Source organism: Mizuhopecten yessoensis, unplaced genomic scaffold (assembly GCF_002113885.1).
Source record: "Mizuhopecten yessoensis strain PY_sf001 unplaced genomic scaffold, ASM211388v2 scaffold245, whole genome shotgun sequence".
Lineage (NCBI taxonomy): Eukaryota > Metazoa > Mollusca > Bivalvia > Pectinida > Pectinidae > Mizuhopecten > Mizuhopecten yessoensis.
Window position 1 is genome coordinate 633,578 of NW_018403450.1, and position 18,674 is coordinate 652,251.

The 18,674-nt window shown below is 34.5% G+C and overlaps 1 protein-coding gene across 2 annotated transcripts; it reads right to left on the reverse strand.

The window, feature by feature from the left end:
- Positions 1–374: 374 nt before the first annotated feature.
- LOC110445278 (NAD-dependent protein lipoamidase sirtuin-4, mitochondrial-like) lies at positions 375–18,656 on the reverse strand. Of its 2 annotated transcripts, XM_021489817.1 has the most exons (3): positions 17,711–18,656; positions 8,339–8,482; positions 375–1,548 (listed from the first exon to the last, which is right to left on the reverse strand). In XM_021489817.1, the coding sequence occupies exons 1-3, from the start codon at positions 18,335–18,337 to the stop codon at positions 1,399–1,401; spliced, it is 921 nt and encodes a 306-aa protein (XP_021345492.1). In that variant the 5' UTR covers positions 18,338–18,656; the 3' UTR covers positions 375–1,398. The 2 variants fall into 2 exon arrangements, with proteins under 2 accessions (XP_021345492.1, XP_021345500.1); XM_021489825.1 differs by lacking the exon at positions 8,339–8,482.
- Positions 18,657–18,674: the final 18 nt, after the last annotated feature.

Below are 18,674 nucleotides of genomic sequence, written 5' to 3' on the forward strand. Positions count from 1 at the left end.
ACACATGTCATACCTAGTTTGTCCTCTCACCCACACATGTCATACATAGTTTGTCCTCTCGCCGACACATACCATACCCAGTTTGTTCTCTCACCGACACATGTCATAACTAGTTTATTCTCTCACCGACACAGGTCATACCTAGTTTGCCGTCTCATCGACACATGACATATATGGTTTGTTCTCTCACCGAACCATGGCTTACCTAGTTTGTCCTCTCGCCGAGTCATCTCGAGCAAAATACATAAGTCTGATGCCAAATCGGAAAATCGTTTCTGCACGACTAGTAAAAATATTGTGAAGGTTTTTAGACTACAGACAGGCATTTTCTTAAATAGTTAGTGCATACATAAAATACAATCACGACCATATCATACGTTCATGTTCCTTTACTGTAAGTAACTGTATAGAAATAGAAAATTTCCAACATCATAACATCATACACTCAAATAATATTGCCATGTATTTGTATGGGGGATAAAAAATATTCAAAATAATAATTAAAAATGAAACTCCCACGCTGCAAAATTTTTTCACATAGAAAACGTCATGATAATAAAATTTGCATTTGAAATAAAAACGAGAATAAGAAGAAGAATACCTTCCAAACGAGCTCGGCGTTTGCATTTCGTCGTATAACACTAACCTAGACATAGTTACACTGTAAGCTGTAAGATATTGTCGAATTATGCATGATTGATATAAGAGAGTGGGGATTTTGATAGACTTCCTTTTACATTTTTAGTAAATCATGGCATTGACAGTAGCAATAAAAAATATTTGTTTATTATTTATTTATCAAACTAAGTATCAGTTGGTTACTCAGCATCCAAACTTGTAAAAATAAATCACTTTCATGGACATGAGTACTTGCAAAATTATTCAGATGTAACTTTTAGCAAACAATGCTTTTTTGTGAAATTGACCAAAATGTTTCCTTTGTTTACTCCTTTATTGAAAAATATGCAAACGACACACTTTTATCGAACAGTGTCACTAGCTGCCTGTGTCGATAATAAAGGTCAAATGATTGAATATCCGTGTGTGAAATATGCTCCAACGTACATAGAAATGTAGCAAAAGGGAAAACGTGTCTACAAAGCCTTTAAAACGTTACAAATTAAAAACCTTTTGCTAATAACAAATAATTCATTCTTAAAAAAGTAGGCAATTCACCGTTGCTGGGCAAAAAACTAACTATTTCATGTAAAATGTCCAAAAATAAATTCCAGTTACAAGATTCAACTAAAACATCGCTCACTGGAAAAAGAAAGGCTACATGTGGTGCACGAATTAACTACTGAAGCATTCACTCTAAAAGAAATTTCAAAATTAAATTATTGATTTATTCGAATACAAAAATAGCTAATATGTATAAAGTGGTAATTGTTGCTATCGTTATAGTTCCAATCGTTGAAGCACATCGCTACACTTAGCACTGACTTTGAGGGAAGCTAAATTGTCTGCGCGGGTTGGTCCTATATTGACGATCGCTATAGGTTTCTTTTGTGTGTGAGCAGCATTTACAAAGCGGAATCCAGAATACACCTGCAACACATAATTCAACAGCATATAAGTATTTAATGCATACAACAAAACGAATATACAAATCAATTGCACAACACACCTACACNCCCCCCCAATATAAAACAAGAAGTCTAATTACGTTAATGGTAACCCGAGTTTAACTGTAATGACACATTCTTTTGATAGGAATCTCCATACATATGTATTAATGATAAGTTAGGCAAATGCTATTTTTGCCTCCTGCTATGGGAATATGGAACAGAATTTGACTTCACGGAAAATAAGTCATCATAGTAGCTTTCAGTTGATATGTCTTTTTAAAGGTTTGTATTAGTGATCCAAAGCAATGTCATATGAAAGTTCTGCTCCATGTGACTCCTGATGGCCCTTGTTCCTCAGTCCCCTTAGGTATAGATTCTGATATATTCATTGTTTTAAAATCGTTTTACGGAATATTGGTGAAAAAAACAGCGATTTGTTTCAGAGGAGACGATTGATTTGAAGGTTTTGCTCTCAGTAACGTGCTGATTAGCTCACGCTAAAAATCGATTTGTACAATTATGACATGTTAGTGAATGTTAAAGTTTTAATTCTGTATTTGTACCTGTTTTATTTCCATAAAATGATCCTTGGCGCCACACATTATTAATGGATATCAGTGTCGATTCAATAAGTCGAGTGTACGTTAGTTTAACACGAAGCTAAAATACTTTGAACAATAACCTTAAGTTCAATCAGAGGTCGTGTATCGTACATTCAATTATCGCTACCTTTTACTATAGAAATATATGAACCCTTATATTTTATTTATTGTATATTTACATAAGTAATATATTTATAAGACAATATATGCACATCAGTTCAGGGTCCATGATGGTTTCTGAATGATTTATAGCAGACAGACTCTTAGTAATGAATGATAGGGTCATTGACAATGGAGAAACTGTGTTTCAAAAAAGAGTTCAATCATTCTCTGTCACTAGTATTGTAATCATTCTGCTCTGGTAGTGTTCCGTATAACCTCATACTAATTCATATTGGAAAAGGTCCAAAGGACATGTATGTGTCGCTCATCTAATTCAAATGTTGTTTGAAGTGCTTGACAAGACGTATATTGTTTTTAAAAACATATGACGATTTTAACTTTGAATTCGGATAGGTACAAATGATGTTTAGACCTTAACTTGCCAGCAAGCTTATGAAATCATGCCTAATATCATATTTTTTCAGAAGAATTTATATGAAAATCTTGACCCAAGCGGCTGATGTGTGCTTGCCTCCTTGTGATAGCGCGGATCTGATGCCGACTTTATAGTGCTTTCTCACTGAATTGTCATGTCGAAGGCACCCAGCACAGCATTCCGCCCGGTCACATTTAGTGACAACGGGTGAACCAGTTGTTGTCATTCTCCTTAATGCTGACTGTTAGGAAGGAAATCACAACTACCATTTCTCACCTGGGCGAACGCTCAACATTATATAATGACGAACATAATGCAAATGTGTAGTCCCTTCCAGTAGTACCAGTTGGGGACTAGCTTTTGGAATTATCTAGGGGATAATCAAACGAGGGCATGATTTGTTTGTATATGCATCAAAGCGAGTAATTTCTCTATGCATAGGCTAGGTTATACTTGAGAATTTTCAAGAATCATAATCACAATCGATCATCAAAAGTTTCATTCTTCTTTCAAATGGTAAAAGTAAATATGAGGATGGTTGGCATTATGGGATTATCTTGTAACGTAAACTTAAATTGCTTATGTTCCAGTAACTATGTACAGGAAATTTAAGATTAAAGGACAACATTTATGTACACTACGAGAGAACCGCTCGAGCAGAACAACATCCAATGTATAGAACATAGGAAGAGTTGGCAAGTATGTAACCAATGATGACGGAATCATTAGATTTTTCAGATCTGCTTCAAAAAATGTATATGAATAAGCCGGACATCAAGAGAGAATGAGAGACCTTGGTATTAAGCGAGTTTAATCCGATCATTCCATCAAAACATGCCATTCCGAACCCATGACAATTAGGTGGCAGCAGCTGAAAATTGGCCAACCGTCAAATTTTATTTCGGGACGTGGCATACGAGAGCCTTCCGAAAATATCTTTATTAGTGTCAGGAATTACTGTTGTATATAGTTTGACCTTTCCATTTCAATATTTTAAAGTATCCCCCTTTAGCAGAAACGGACTTTCGTAATCGCGCTATCCATGACGTAAACGCTGCGCGGCAGTCTCCCGTCGGCCTGGTATATTGGCAAGACACTGAGAGATGGCACTACTAAGGGCACTCTAGAGGCAAACCATTTCTCACAGAGAGCATTGTCTTGATTAAAGGAAACAAGAAGAAGTCACAGAGACTTAGATCTGAATAAGGTGGTGGTCAATGTGGACTACCTTCTCTTGCTTCAAAAACACCTGTACAATATTGCTTTTGTGAGATGAAGCGTCGTCATGAAGTAGCTGGAAGCCAATCAACCCTTAACTTGGGACATATTTTCCTGTAGAATCTACTGACAGGCTTCAGTCGTCGGTCTCTGTAAAACTTATCAGCGATAGTTTTCCCTTCCTTGGACGGTATCTGAACCACAGGTCAACTAGAATTGACGACAACATGGCATACCAAACCATCTTGGTGCATTGTATACGTCCTTGCAACTACTGGCCTTTCTTGATTTTTCAACATCCATTGAATGTCATTAATGCGCCTCAGAGGTTCAAAGTAATATACGAAGGTCTCAACCCCTGTTGGTAACTAAGATAGCCTTCTTGAGTCGTCGCAATTAACGGACGTGCATTTTTAGCACATTTTGGTCTTTAGTTCAGATGTCTGTAAATGGGGGTCCATCTGGTACAAATATTCCTTTATCTAAAACAATTGGTCAGTTTATGATGTATACTGCCTTCTGAAAAGCTAACCATATGGGATATCTCATGAAACAGTATAACGATCATCGTCCTTAATTATTGCTGCTTCAATGTTCCTATTTAATGATGCAACAACTGGTCTGCCTGGCCGTGCGTCCTCTTGAATGTCCACGTTACCATTCTTAAGTTTGTTCACTCATAGTCCTCAATGTGACGGCAGAGGAGCCTTTCATGCTACACAACTCTACAATATCAGTTTTAGTTTGGTCTGTAAATCACACTGTTCTTTATTTTATAGGAGCGGATTTCAGGTTTAGTCTTAACCTTAATTTTAGCATTGAAAAGTAGCCACTTGTCGCGAGTGCATACCATTTAACAATGAATAACTTCAATTCTTGTCGGATGCTGTCGAAATTTTGCACCTGCAGTGTTCTTTAACCCTTTCATCCCATTATGGTCTACAGGGGTGAAAGGGTTAAATGCTTTTGCAGTCTGCCAAGGCGTTTAACTATATCATAGCTTGTTCGTACAGGCACTGTGTGGTGATAGAATGTATTGAATGGTCCCCGTAGTAAGCTAATAGGCTAGTTTCATCTGAACCATGCCTGATAATTAACGTTGTCTTCAGTGTTAATGTGTAATAGTATATTTTATTTTTAGAAATTCACTGTTTAGTTAAAAAGGGTAACTGACGTCAAAGACTACTGCTGAAATATTCAATGGTAATTAGATTTAATTCGTAAATATTTACTAAGGATAAAAAACATCCTACACAAATGCACTACACATTTCAGGGCAATGAAGGGCATCACCAGTATACTTCAAAGCGTCTATAAACGTGTAACTAATAGCAAGATTTGTTGACAAAATATTCATAACATTTACGAAACACGAAATATCCTAAAACATCATAGCTACTAGAACAGACCTTTCAAACTGTGATATCATTATCAGCATATATACGTGGCCGTAGACGTTTCCCATACATGCACTTTATTGATTTTAGAAGATAATGCAATCACATGATCATTGATAATTTACCTGAAAAAATAATAACTGCTTTAAATTGTAGCTTCATAATTGCTTTAACATGATTGAACATCATTTGCAACGGATGGCTGTATTAGGTGTCAAACAGTTTATCAGGCCTGTACGTGTATCTTATTAAATTGATATACAGTCTGATCATGCATCAAAATAATTAATTCAGTCAAAAGAATATTAATAAGAATATAAACGGATTAGAAAGAAAAAAACAGGAAGTAATTATCTGATCGGAATAATTAGCAATTCTCTTTGCAGATCTCTCATCTGCATGGACACATGGTATGTCCTTACAACTCAACCGTGTACCAACCACAATTAAACTTGGTTATCTTGATAGGAAAATAACTTTTTTTGTCAAGAAGACAAAATTTCTCATGATTTTAATAGCTTTAAAGCATTACTAATTTGTCTGTACCTATTGCAAGAGATAATTAATGGATAACTATGGAAGCCAGAGGCAATTTATTGATGTTACTGTAGGCTGTTGTATACTGGGATATGGATTCTCAACAATTTACATTTTTTTGATAATTTCCATGTACAAATATTCCTCATAAATATTTACTCCTAATTTCCCTTCCTAGTGTTAAGAAGAATCAACATGCCAAAGGTTAAGCTTGTTTATCGATCAGTTTTCGCTGAAAATCACCTGTGATCGGTATAACTTAAGGATCCTTGTCCCACCCACGATTCCACTGTAGCTTTTAGCCCACTATCATCAGATGGCGAGTTATTCAAATCACCATGCGTCCGCGAAATTTACTCCTAATTTCCCTTCCTAGTGTTAAGAAGAATCAACATGCCAAAGGTTAAGCTTGTTTATCGATCAGTTTTCGCTGAAAATCACCTGTGATCGGTATAACTTAAGGATCCTTGTCCCACCCACGATTCCACTGTAGCTTTTAGCCCACTATCATCAGATGGCGAGTTATTCAAATCACCATGCGTCCGCGGTGGTCCGTCCATTATTCTGTCCGTCCGTCATTCCGTCATTCCGTCTGTCCTTCTGTCCGTCCTTCTGTCCGTCCTTAATTCCTGTTAGCGCTATTTTTCAAAAAGTCCTAAATGGATCTTTCCTACATTTCACAGGAAGGTTCCCCATGGTCCCTAATTTTGCATAGTAATTTTTGGAACTTATCACAAAACCTAGATGGCCGACAGGCAGCCATCTTGAATTTGAGAGTTAAAGTTTGTCGGCACTATTTCTCAGAACTTCCACGAGAAATCTTTCTAAAATTTAGCATGAAGTTCTCCATGGTCCCTAGTTATGCATATCGACTTTTGGGGATGATTGGAAAACCAAGATGGCCGACAGGCATCTATCTTTAATTTGAGAGCACAAATTTGTTAGCGCTACTTCTCAGAAAGTGCTGGAGAGATCTTTCTTAACTTTCACATGAAGGTTCCCAATGGTCGTAAGTTATGCATATCGTTTTTGGGGCGACTGGCCACAAAATCAAGATGGCCGATAGGCAGCCATGTTGATTTTTTTAAAGTTAAAATGTGTTAGTACTATTTCTCATACGTACAAGACAGATCGCTCTCAACTTTCACATGAAGGTTCCCCATGGTCCTTAGTTACGCATATTATTTTTTGGGACTGCTCAAAAAACCCAGATGGCCGACAGGCAGCGATTTTGAATTTGATAATTAAAGTTTGTTAGCACAATTTCTCAGAAAAAAAACCCAAGAGAGATTTTTCTCATGTTCATTTCACAAGACGATTCCCAATGATCCCTCGTTATGAATATTACTTTTTGGAACAGATCATAAAACCAAGGTGGCCGACAGCCAGCCATCTTGAATTTGAGAGTTAAGTTGGTTAGCGCTATTTCTCAGAATGTACAGGAAGGGTCTTTTTCAAATTTCACATTTTCCATGGTCCCATGTTATTCATTTTGAAATTTGGGGATGATTGAAAATCCAAGATGGCTGGCAGGTGGCCATATTCAATTTTGGAATAAAGTGTTATTAGTGCTATTGCTCAAAAAGTATTGGAGGGATCTTTCTCAAATTTCACGTAAGGGTTCCTTTTTGTTCTTAGTTATGCATTTCAAATTTTAGGACTGATCTGAAAACCGGGATGCAGACAGGCAGCCATCTTGTTACAGTTAAAGTTTGTTGTTGCTATTTCTCATGAAGTACTTGAGGAATCTTTCTCAAATTAGATATGTTCGATCTACTTGGTCCTTAGTTGTGCATGTTAACCTTTGAGGTTGATCATAAGACTGATTAAAATGGCGGACAGGAAAACTGGTCAAAAAGATAAGAGAAAAGATCAAACTGACACAGAATTAATGAAGATGGTACGATGGTAGGGGCCAATATCCCTCTTGGATCTCTTGTTTTGTACAAAGAGTAACCTCCCCTGAATTCCATTTCAGATAGCACAGCTGAGCTAGGACTCTACCATTGACCACGTAGCTGAGTTGGTAAGAGTGACAGTATAACAATTGAAGATCCAGGGTTTGAATCCTGTTCTGGCCATGTTGCATTTTTACACTTAAAACACTTTTGTCCATTTTTTTTTTGCAAGTTCATTTGAATATTTTTTTTTACAAGCTATGCTTTTCTTAGAAATGACTAATCAAAGCTATTGTAATGTCAGAAAAAAAGTTCCCAGTACATAATTGAATGTTTTTTGACAGTGGTACAGGTATCATTAATGATGACTTTTTAAATAACGACTGATCAGCTGGTACACCAAAGTCATCCAGTCATAAAACATCACAACAACCTATACATATGAATTTGATCAAATAACATGCATTTATATATATAGTTGATACATTTTATAACATAATATTTCCACAAAATATATCTACAAGTGTATGAATATATTACAGACGAGGAAAACGAAGACCAAACAGGTAGACTAAGTTACCTCTAATGACGATCCCAGAATGAGAACAGCATCCGCTTCCTTCACTTTTTTAAACACAAAGTTGACTGTAGGTTTAGGTACATTATCACCGAAGAAAATAATCTCTGGTTTGAGAGCTCCGCCACAGTTAGGGCATTGTGGAATCTACACAACAATACAGGAATCAATGATTATAACATAAACAATACAGGAATCAATGATTATAACATAAAAAATACAGGAAACAATGATTATAATATAAACAATACAGGAATCAATGATTATAAGATAAACAATACAGGAATCAATGATTATAACATTAACAATATAGGAATCAATTACTATAACATAAACAATACATGAATCAATGATTATAACATAAACAATCCAGGAATCGATGATTATAACATAAACAATGCAGGAATCGATGATTATAACATAAACAAAACAGGAATCGATGATTATAACATAAACAACACAGGAATCAATGATTATAACATAAAAAATACAGGAATCAATGATTATAACAAAAACAATACAGGAATCAATGATTATACCATAAACAATACAGGAAACAATGATTATAAAATAAACAATACAGGAATCAATGATTACAACATAAACAATACAGGAATCAATGATCATAACATAAACAATACAGGAATCAATTATTATAACATAAACAATACAGGAATTAATGATTATAACATAAACAATACAGCAATCAATGATTATAACATAAACAATCCAGGAATCGATGATTATAACATAAACAATACAGGAAACAATGAATATAACATAAACAATACAGGAATCATTGATTATACAGGAATCAATGATTATAGCATAAACAATACAGGAATCAATGATCATAACATAAACAATACAGGAATCAATTATTATAACATAAACAATACAGGAATTAATGATTATAACATAAACAATACAGGAAACAATGAATATAACATAAACAATACAGGAATCATTGATTATACAGGAATCAATGATTATAACATTAACAATACAGGAATCAATGATTATAACATTAACAATACAGGAATCAATGATTATAAGATAAACAATACAGGAATCAATGATTACAACATAAACAATACAGGAATCAATGAGTATAACATAAACAATACAGGAAACAATGATTATAAAATAAACAATACAGGAATCAATGATTCTAACATAAACAATACAGGAAACAATGAATATAACATAAACAATACAGGAATCATTGATTATACAGGAATCAATGATTATAACATTAACAATACAGGAATCAATGATTATAACAAAAACAATACAGGAATCAATGATTATACAGGAATCAATGATTATAACATTAACAATACAGGAATCAATGATTATAAGATAAACAATACAGGAATCAATGATTACAACATAAACAATACAGGAATCAATGATTATACAGGAATCAATGATTATAACATTAACAATACAGGAATCAATGCTTATAACATAAACAATACAGGAATCGATGATTATAACATAAACAACACAGGAATCAATGATTATAACATAAACAATACAGGAAACAATGATTATAATATAAACAATACAGGAATCAATGACTATAACATTAACAATATAGGAATCAATGACTATAACATAAACAATACAGGAAACAATGATTATAACATTAACAATACAGGAATCGATGATTATAACATAAACAAATACAGGAAACAATGATTTTAACATAAACAATACAGGAATCGATGATTATAACATAAACAATAAAGGAATCAATGATTATAACATAACCAATACAGGAAACAATGATTAAAACATAAACAATACAGGAATCGATTATTATAACATAAACAATACAGGAATAAATGACTATAACATAAACAATATAGAAATCAATGACTATAACATAAACAACACATGAATCAATGATTATAACATAACCAATACAGGAAACAATGATTATAATATAAACAATACAGGAATCAATGACTATAACATGAACAATACAGGAATCAATGACTATAACATAAACAATATAGGAATCAATGACTATAACATGAACAATACAGGAATCAATGACTATAACATGAACAATACAGGAATCAATGACTATAACATGAACAATACAGGAATCAGTGATTATAACATAGACAATACAGGAATCAGTGATTATAGCATAAACAATACAGGATTCAATGATTATAACATAAACAAATACAGGAAAGAATGATTATAACATAAACAATAAAGGAATCAATGATTATAACATAACCAATACAGGAAACAATGATTAAAACATAAACAATACAGGAATCAGTGGTTATAACATAAACAATACAGGAATCGATTATTATAACATAAACAATACAGGAATAAATGACTATAACATAAACAGGAATCAATGATTATAACATTAACAATACAGGAATCGATGATTATAACATAAACAATAAAGGAATCAATGATTATAACATAACCAATACAGGAAACAATGATTAAAACATAAACAATACAGGAATCGATTATTATAACATAAACAATACAGAAATCAGTGATTATAACATAAAAAATACAGGAATCAGTGATTATAACATAAAAAATACAGGAATCAGTGATTATAACATAGACAATACAGGAATCAATGATTACAACATAAACAATACAGGAATCGATGATTATAACATAAACAAATACAGGAAACAATGATTTTAACATAAACAATACAGGAATAAATGACTATAACATAAACAATACAGGAATCAATGACTATAACATAAACAATATAGGAATCAATGACTATAACATAAACAGGAATCAATGATTATAACATAAACAATACAGGAATCAATGATTATAACATAAACAATACAGGAATCAATGACTATAACATAAACAATACAGGAATCAGTGATTATACAGGAATCAATGATTATAACATAAACAATACAGGAATCAGTGATTATAACATAAACATTGAAGGTGTTGTGTGTATAACGCAGAGATAGATTTGATTAAAGCGAACCTTCAATATTAAAAAAACACATTGCAAAAAATATATTCATTTAAAACATATAAGGCAAGATCCAAACACAGCGAAGGTCAGGTTGCATTGCAATTGGACTGAAAAGCTGGTCAACTGATATAGCAATGGGGTGAGAAATGTTGCAGGAATTTTAAAAAACTGCGACCCCTAACTATACATGCCTTGAACAAACTTTGAAAATGAATATGCCAAATCCAGCATGCATGGCACATGTATTTGGAAGGGGCGAAAGTTAACTTTATTTCATGTTTTGAATATTTACATAACTTCCTAAGGCTGAAAGGATTTCAAATCCATTTAGGTCAGGTCCCTTGCTTTTATAGCTCACCTGGCCCAAATGGCCAAGTGAGCTTATATTTGATTGCCCTAGTGCAGCATCCATCAGCCGTCCAACGTCCGTCCAGCATCAACTATTTACTTTAAACAATTTCTTCTGAATAACAAAATTGCCCAGGCTGTTGATATTCAGCCAGTAGCAAGCTGGGATGAAGGGTTAGCTACCAAGTTTGTTCAAATGAATGACATTACAAGTTCACAAGGGTCAAATTTGTTAAAACCAAAATGGCTTTACAAAATTGTATTGATGATGTTTGGTCAGTAGAATGCTTGGGTGAAGGGTTACCAAGTGTGATCAAATGAATGAACAACATCTATATTCAAGGTCACAGGGGTCAGTTGTCTTAGAAAAACTTAAAAAATCTTCTGATTAACCAAAAACCAAGGTGATGATATTTGACCGGTAACATGCTGGGTTGGAGGGCAACCAAGTTTATTTGAATGAACAACCTTCACCAATATTCAAGATTCAAGGTACACTTTAACCCTTTCACCACTGTAGACCATTAAATGGACCCCTCTATATGAATGCATGGTAGAGTCTACTAAAGTTACATAGGGGTGAAAGGGTTAAGTTCATGCAGCTGTTTTCTACATCAGGCAAAAGTTATTGCCCGGACAATGAATTTGACCTTTGCGGAAGGTCTAGGGTAGCGATATTTGGCAAGTTGCATACCGAGATGAAGGGTTATAAAGTGTGCTTAACTTAATTACCTTGTTAGATTTTCAAGATCACAGGGGTCTAATTATATGTATAAATCTTTCAACGGATTCGTTTGAATGACTAAGTGTCATAGATACTGATATTTAGCTTAATTTCAATCCACTTGATTAAAAGTTACAGGTGTGAGATTAATACCTGGTGAGTGATGCAGGCCCCTTGGGCCTCTCATTAATACTAACAAAGTAAGTTTGGTTCACATGGGAAGTGAACAAGATTACTGTAGGCTCTGTAATGATAAAACTTCAAACTTAATTAGATCTATCTCCCCAGTATCCTATGGGCATTACAGCAATATAAAGAAAACATGTATTACTGTAGAAGAGTCAAAGCAACCTACAATACAAAATGACAATATTTTTCATTAATAAATACTTATGTGTAACCTAATGTGACACATTAATTATGTACTTACAATAATAATAATAGCTACTACAATGGAAGTTTTTAATTAGCGTTATCACAATTACACACTTCAGTTCATATGAATCAATCTGTTTTTATCATAAAATGTAATTGAAAAAGTCAGGCTTTGATGGTCCTCTTAATGACCCCATGATGTGAAATTTGAGATATTGCAAACCACATCTCATTTATTATATATTTGTAACTGCTTTGAAAGAAATTATATACCATATATGGGTTGTTCGTATCAATTATAGATTCGGAAAATTGCAATTACATAGTCGTTCCCATGCATTAAGCTCACATCAACATACTGACAGTGTAAAATATCAAAGTTTTAACCTCAATTTTAAATCACTCTCAAAATAGTCTTTATCGGTCACACAATGACATGTTTATAAACCAATACATTGTTATTATTAAAAAACAAAGACATTATTTTGGTTGACTTGGGTGCCAATCTGTGTATGACACCGCATATATATGTGAGCATCACAAGCTATATGTATATAAATGAATATACATGTATATTGGTGTAGACTCTAATTTACTTCTGTATGGTTGGTAATATTTGCGTTTTCCCCATATTCACAGTCTTAAGTGGAAAACTAAATGTCCAATGAATATCAATTCCATGGACAATAATCTCTGTGAACTTATATTCAATATACAAACACATTCTTTTACCTTTTCTACTGCCGAATAACGAAACTAAAACCACAATACAATACAGCATTTACTCATAAAATAAATCTCATCACCAAAATACAAAAGAACAACCCTGTGAGTGAGATATTTTTACCTGGCCATGGAACCACGAAATTCTAATCCTTGCGGAGTTAAACAATGTTACAGTAGGATGATCATGGTTGACTGAGTAAAGCTAGGAGTAGGAGGGATGAGAGGCAATTTACAGCCGACGTTATTATGTAAACAACTAGGCTATCACTTAATCAGTCGTGTATTGCTATCAGCTTGTATACCTAATATTATATCAGAACAGCTAACAAATATCTGTTTTTAATGGCTGGCCATGCAGCCACAACATATTCTATCATGCAGGTTTTCCATTTCGTTTTTTATAATTTCATTGACCTCTATATTTGATGGTGTCTTAACTATTTCACCCCTGGGTACCTTTAATAGACTTGATCATGCATTTATTGGAACTGGTCCATAATGGCCTAAGGTGGTGAAAGGGTTAATCTCATTCACCCCTGAAGTTTTCGTAATGAACTATCCAACCTTTGAATTAGAAGAGTTCATATGTGTCTTTAGGGGTGAATGAGTAAATGTTATATCTCCATTGTATGTACTTTGACATCATACACAGTATGAGTGATGCCTGCTTTTATGTCACGTTACATGATAGATTAGATAATCCAGTATTTTCTATTTCTATGATACATTTTTGTATTTATTTTTTTGACAGATAATTTCATTTATAATAGAGTGTGGCATGCTATGTGTGTTTTAATTATTAGAGTTTGTTGTGGCTTTTAATTACCTATTAATAAGTAACTTACCTGATAAAAGGTACACACACTTATTAAATCAAGCTTGAAGCCCAAGTTCACCCACCATATGTCACAGGTTAAATATCAAAACTATAGGACCTCCTTTTTGACATCCACTAAAGGGTGGACTAGTAAACATGTTACCGTCCCCCTGACAGCCTGCAGTATTAGAGTGCTATTTGGTGAAATGTCTGGCAGTCTCTATGATTTCTGACAGCTGACTTATTGATTCGACACAGTAGTTGTGGCTTAGTGAGTTGTTTTCAGTGGATTAGACTCGAGACGCCGGCCATTTACATTCTTTGCTTGACAAAAGAAACAAATGTTTTGCGAAAGCTCGCAAAATGATACTGTTTGTGTTCAAAACAAACTTAGCATTTTTAGGACATCTTGTTAAAGAAGTTTTTATTTACAGATTTTAACACATTTGACACCTGTAACCTTTCTCCAGCTTTTTACAGGCCAAATACCATGTACATAGGCATCTTCAGGCTTATACTGACTCATGTGTCCTTTAATAATAAACTTTATTTATTGTGTCCTTTAAAATTAGCAAAGGTCATTATCCATCTAAGGAAACTTTACAGCCTCCTTCCAGCATGCTATTGGTCAAATATTATGACTACAGGAATATTGGTGATTCATAAGATATTTGAATACATAATAACCAACTCCTATGATCTTGAAAGTGGGTCAAATATCATGACCATATGTAAAAGGATTATGTATGCATCATGGTTATTTAGACGTTGTATAATGGTTTTTATATATTTGAACTCATTGACTTTGAAAATAGGTCAAGGTCATTTATTTGAACACATTCTATGGGCATCTTCCTGACATATTAGTGATCAAATATCATGATACTGTATAATGAAGTTGGCCATTTGGTTATTTAAAGAAAAAACTGAAATTGTTCAAGATTTTGACATATTTTTTTCTCTCATTACATGGAAAATATGTTTAGAATTTTATTTTGGACAAATCTGATAGCACTGATCGAATCCTCACAGGATTATATAGCATTACCCTACTTAACTCTGCATTTGAATGGAAATTTTCCATTTAACATTTGTGAATTTGACCCCTGTGATCTTGGAATGGGTCAAGTGATTCATTTAAAAAAAAAATTGAAGTCCCTCCCCTCATATTTTACTGGTAAAAGAATCGTGACACTTAATTTTGCCTTTGGTTATTATGCAGGAAAAAACTTGTTTTAATGCTTTATACAAATTTGACCCATCTCACCAGCTTGAGGGTGAGTCAATGTCTTCCATTTAAACAAACTTTAAAGACCTTCATTTCAGCATTTTACAATTTTCTTTGGAGGAAAATCATTTATCCATCTTCATGGTAATGTGGGTCAATATAGTGACCCAACATAGTGTATGCCTCTTACAAAAGTGTACTTATTCCATCACAAGAAGTGCGAAGATTTAAACAAATTTGATCTCTGAGGTCATCTTCATTCGCAAACTTTGATGGGCTCCATCTATAAGGAACTACTTGTCAAATATCACTACTCCATGCCTTTCACTTTTTCAAGAGAAACCGTTTGCAGTGTTTGCTATATTTGACCCCTGTGACCTTGAAAGTAGGTTGAGGTAATATTCAATAGCCAACTCTGTCGGGCTCCGTCTGTGACATTTACCAGCCAAATATCATTATTCTATGCCTTTAGATTATTCTGAAGAAGTAATTTGAAGTGTTTGACACATTTGGCCCCTATGACCTTGAAAGTAGGTTGAGGTCATTTTCATTCACAAGCATTGTCTGGCTCAATCCCGAGAAGTAACCAGCCAAATAATATGATTCTGTGCATTTCGATTATTCAGAAGAAGTTGTTTGATAAGTTTGACATGTTTGACCCCTGTCAGCTACCAGCCAAACATTCAGATTCTATACCTTCCAGTTCTTCAGAAGAAGTTGTTTTAAGTATTTGACACTTTTGACCCTTATGACCTTGAAAGGAGGTCAAGGTCATTTTGTTTTCAAACTTTGATGGGCTTAATTACCAACGAAGCTACCAGCCAAACATTCAGATTCTATACCTTTCAGTTCTTCAGAAGAAGTCTTTTTAAGTATTTGACATTTTTGATCCCTGTGACCTTGAAAGGAGGTCAATGTCATTTTCGTTCACAAACTTTGTTGGGCTTTAAACAATGAAGCTACCGGCTACATATTAAGATTTTATATCTTTCAATTCTTCAGAAGAAGTCGTTTTCAGTATTTGACACTTTTGACCCCTGTGATCTTGAAGGTAGGTCAAGGTCATTTTCATTCTCAAACTTTGTTGGGCTTTTAAAAACAAAGCTACCAGCCACACATTAAGATTCTATACCTTTCAGTTCATCAGAAGAAGTCTTTTTAAGTATTTCACACTTTTGATCCCTGGCTGTGACCTTGAAAGGAGGTCAAGGTCATTTTCGTTCTCAAACTTTGATGGACTTAAATACCAACGAAGCTACCAGCCACACACTAAGATTCTATTCCTTTCATTTCTTCAGAAGAAGTCATTTTAAGTATTTGACACTTTTGATTCCTGCATGTGATCTTGAAAGGACAAGGTCTTTTTCGTTCTCAAACTTTGATTGGCTCTTAACAACAAAACTACCGGCCACATTATAAAATGTTATACCTTTAGCTTATAGTTCTTCAGAATAAGTTCTTTTAAGTATTTGACACTTTTGATGCATGTGACCTTGAAAGTAGGTCAAGGTCATTTTCATTCTCAAACTTTGTTAGGCTCTAACCAACGAAGCTATCATGACTATATGCCTGTCCATTCTTCAGAAGAAGTCGTTCAAAGGACGAAGCCGGACAGACGACAGACGCTGCACCATGGCATATTAAGCTCACTAGCCCTTCGGATAGGGATATCTCTACTATTAGTACTCTTAGAAACATGACAAAACAGTAACTAGTATCAGGCCTATGTGCAGCCATGGACATGCATGTGTTGCTATCCAGAACATATCAGACTTTATAGATCCACAAAAGGGGCTAGAGATTCAATAATGTGAGAGGGACCCAATCACATGATAAGGACTCTTTGTTTTGTCCCCTGGTAAAGTGATGTGTTTGAACCAATAAGACACATTGTGGACAACAGAGAAAGTCTTTTACTCAAGCAAACTTCATTGTAATATCATGATAAGATACTGTACCTCTGAGTTTTATGAGATGTTGCATTGTTAAAAGAAACAAGAGGCTTAAAAGACACACAAAATGAATATGTATTAGTCTTAGAAACTTACCTAAACTATGAAAACAAATTCTCAAAGATATGTACATGTACGAAAAAGTTGTTTATGTTGAATTTTGACTTTGCTTAAAAACCTGACACTGATAATTTTTTTGTAACAAACCTTGAATCCTTGCACCTGTTCTGTGGTTAGCTGGACATCTCCATCGGGTGCCATGTCCACAGACTTAGCCTGCCACATTGGATTGTGTTGCCCAATCAGATTCTGTAACTGTTCTCGTGACATCTTGTCATCACAACTCATACACATAACTCTGTGGGCACTTCCATGTAGCTCAGTGAGTTTAATACTTCCTGCCTTTATGTGCAAGGCATCAACGTTCTGAGTCACCAGCCAGTGAACTTTTCCTGTGATTTCCCAACGGCGTAAAGTTTTATGACAAAGATTCGGAAGAAAGGATGAAAAAACAGACCATCCAGCATAATTTCTAGCCCAGTACCTTTGACGGATTGATTCACTTTTCACAAAGTCGTTGTATTGTACTGGTCTGTTGTCGCTCCTAGCATAGAGTCCAACCCCCTCAGACCTGTAGTCAGGGATTCCACTTTCTGTGGAAACTCCCGCTCCTGTCAACACCAGTATCCTGTTATTCGTTAATAAAAAGTTTTTCAGGTTATAAATGTCTAGATCACACGCTGGCTCTGCTTTTGGGATAAATTTGTTATTGACCACATGGGCTTCTCTCTGTTGTACCAGTAAGCACCTGATAACATTTCTCAACAGTGACATCTTCAGTAAATTTGTCGTCAATACTGCCCCAACAATGTATCTGAACTCAATACAGCCTACCTGGCCTTCAGAAGTACGGTTACAATTCAAATACAAATGTACATGCTACGTATATACGTACATGTACATCGTCATCAGAACTGTAGTGTCGAGGTTTGATATAACGCCTACAGACTGTGTGTGGGAATTGTTTCAATAACGAAAGTGAAAACAGGATAGTCTTTTGATTGTCCTTTGATAGTAGTAATGATTAGTCACTATAGTCCACAGTGCTCTATCCTACGTGTACCTATTTTTTCGCTATAGGAAGTTGTGATTATGAAAGTAGAATATAAAC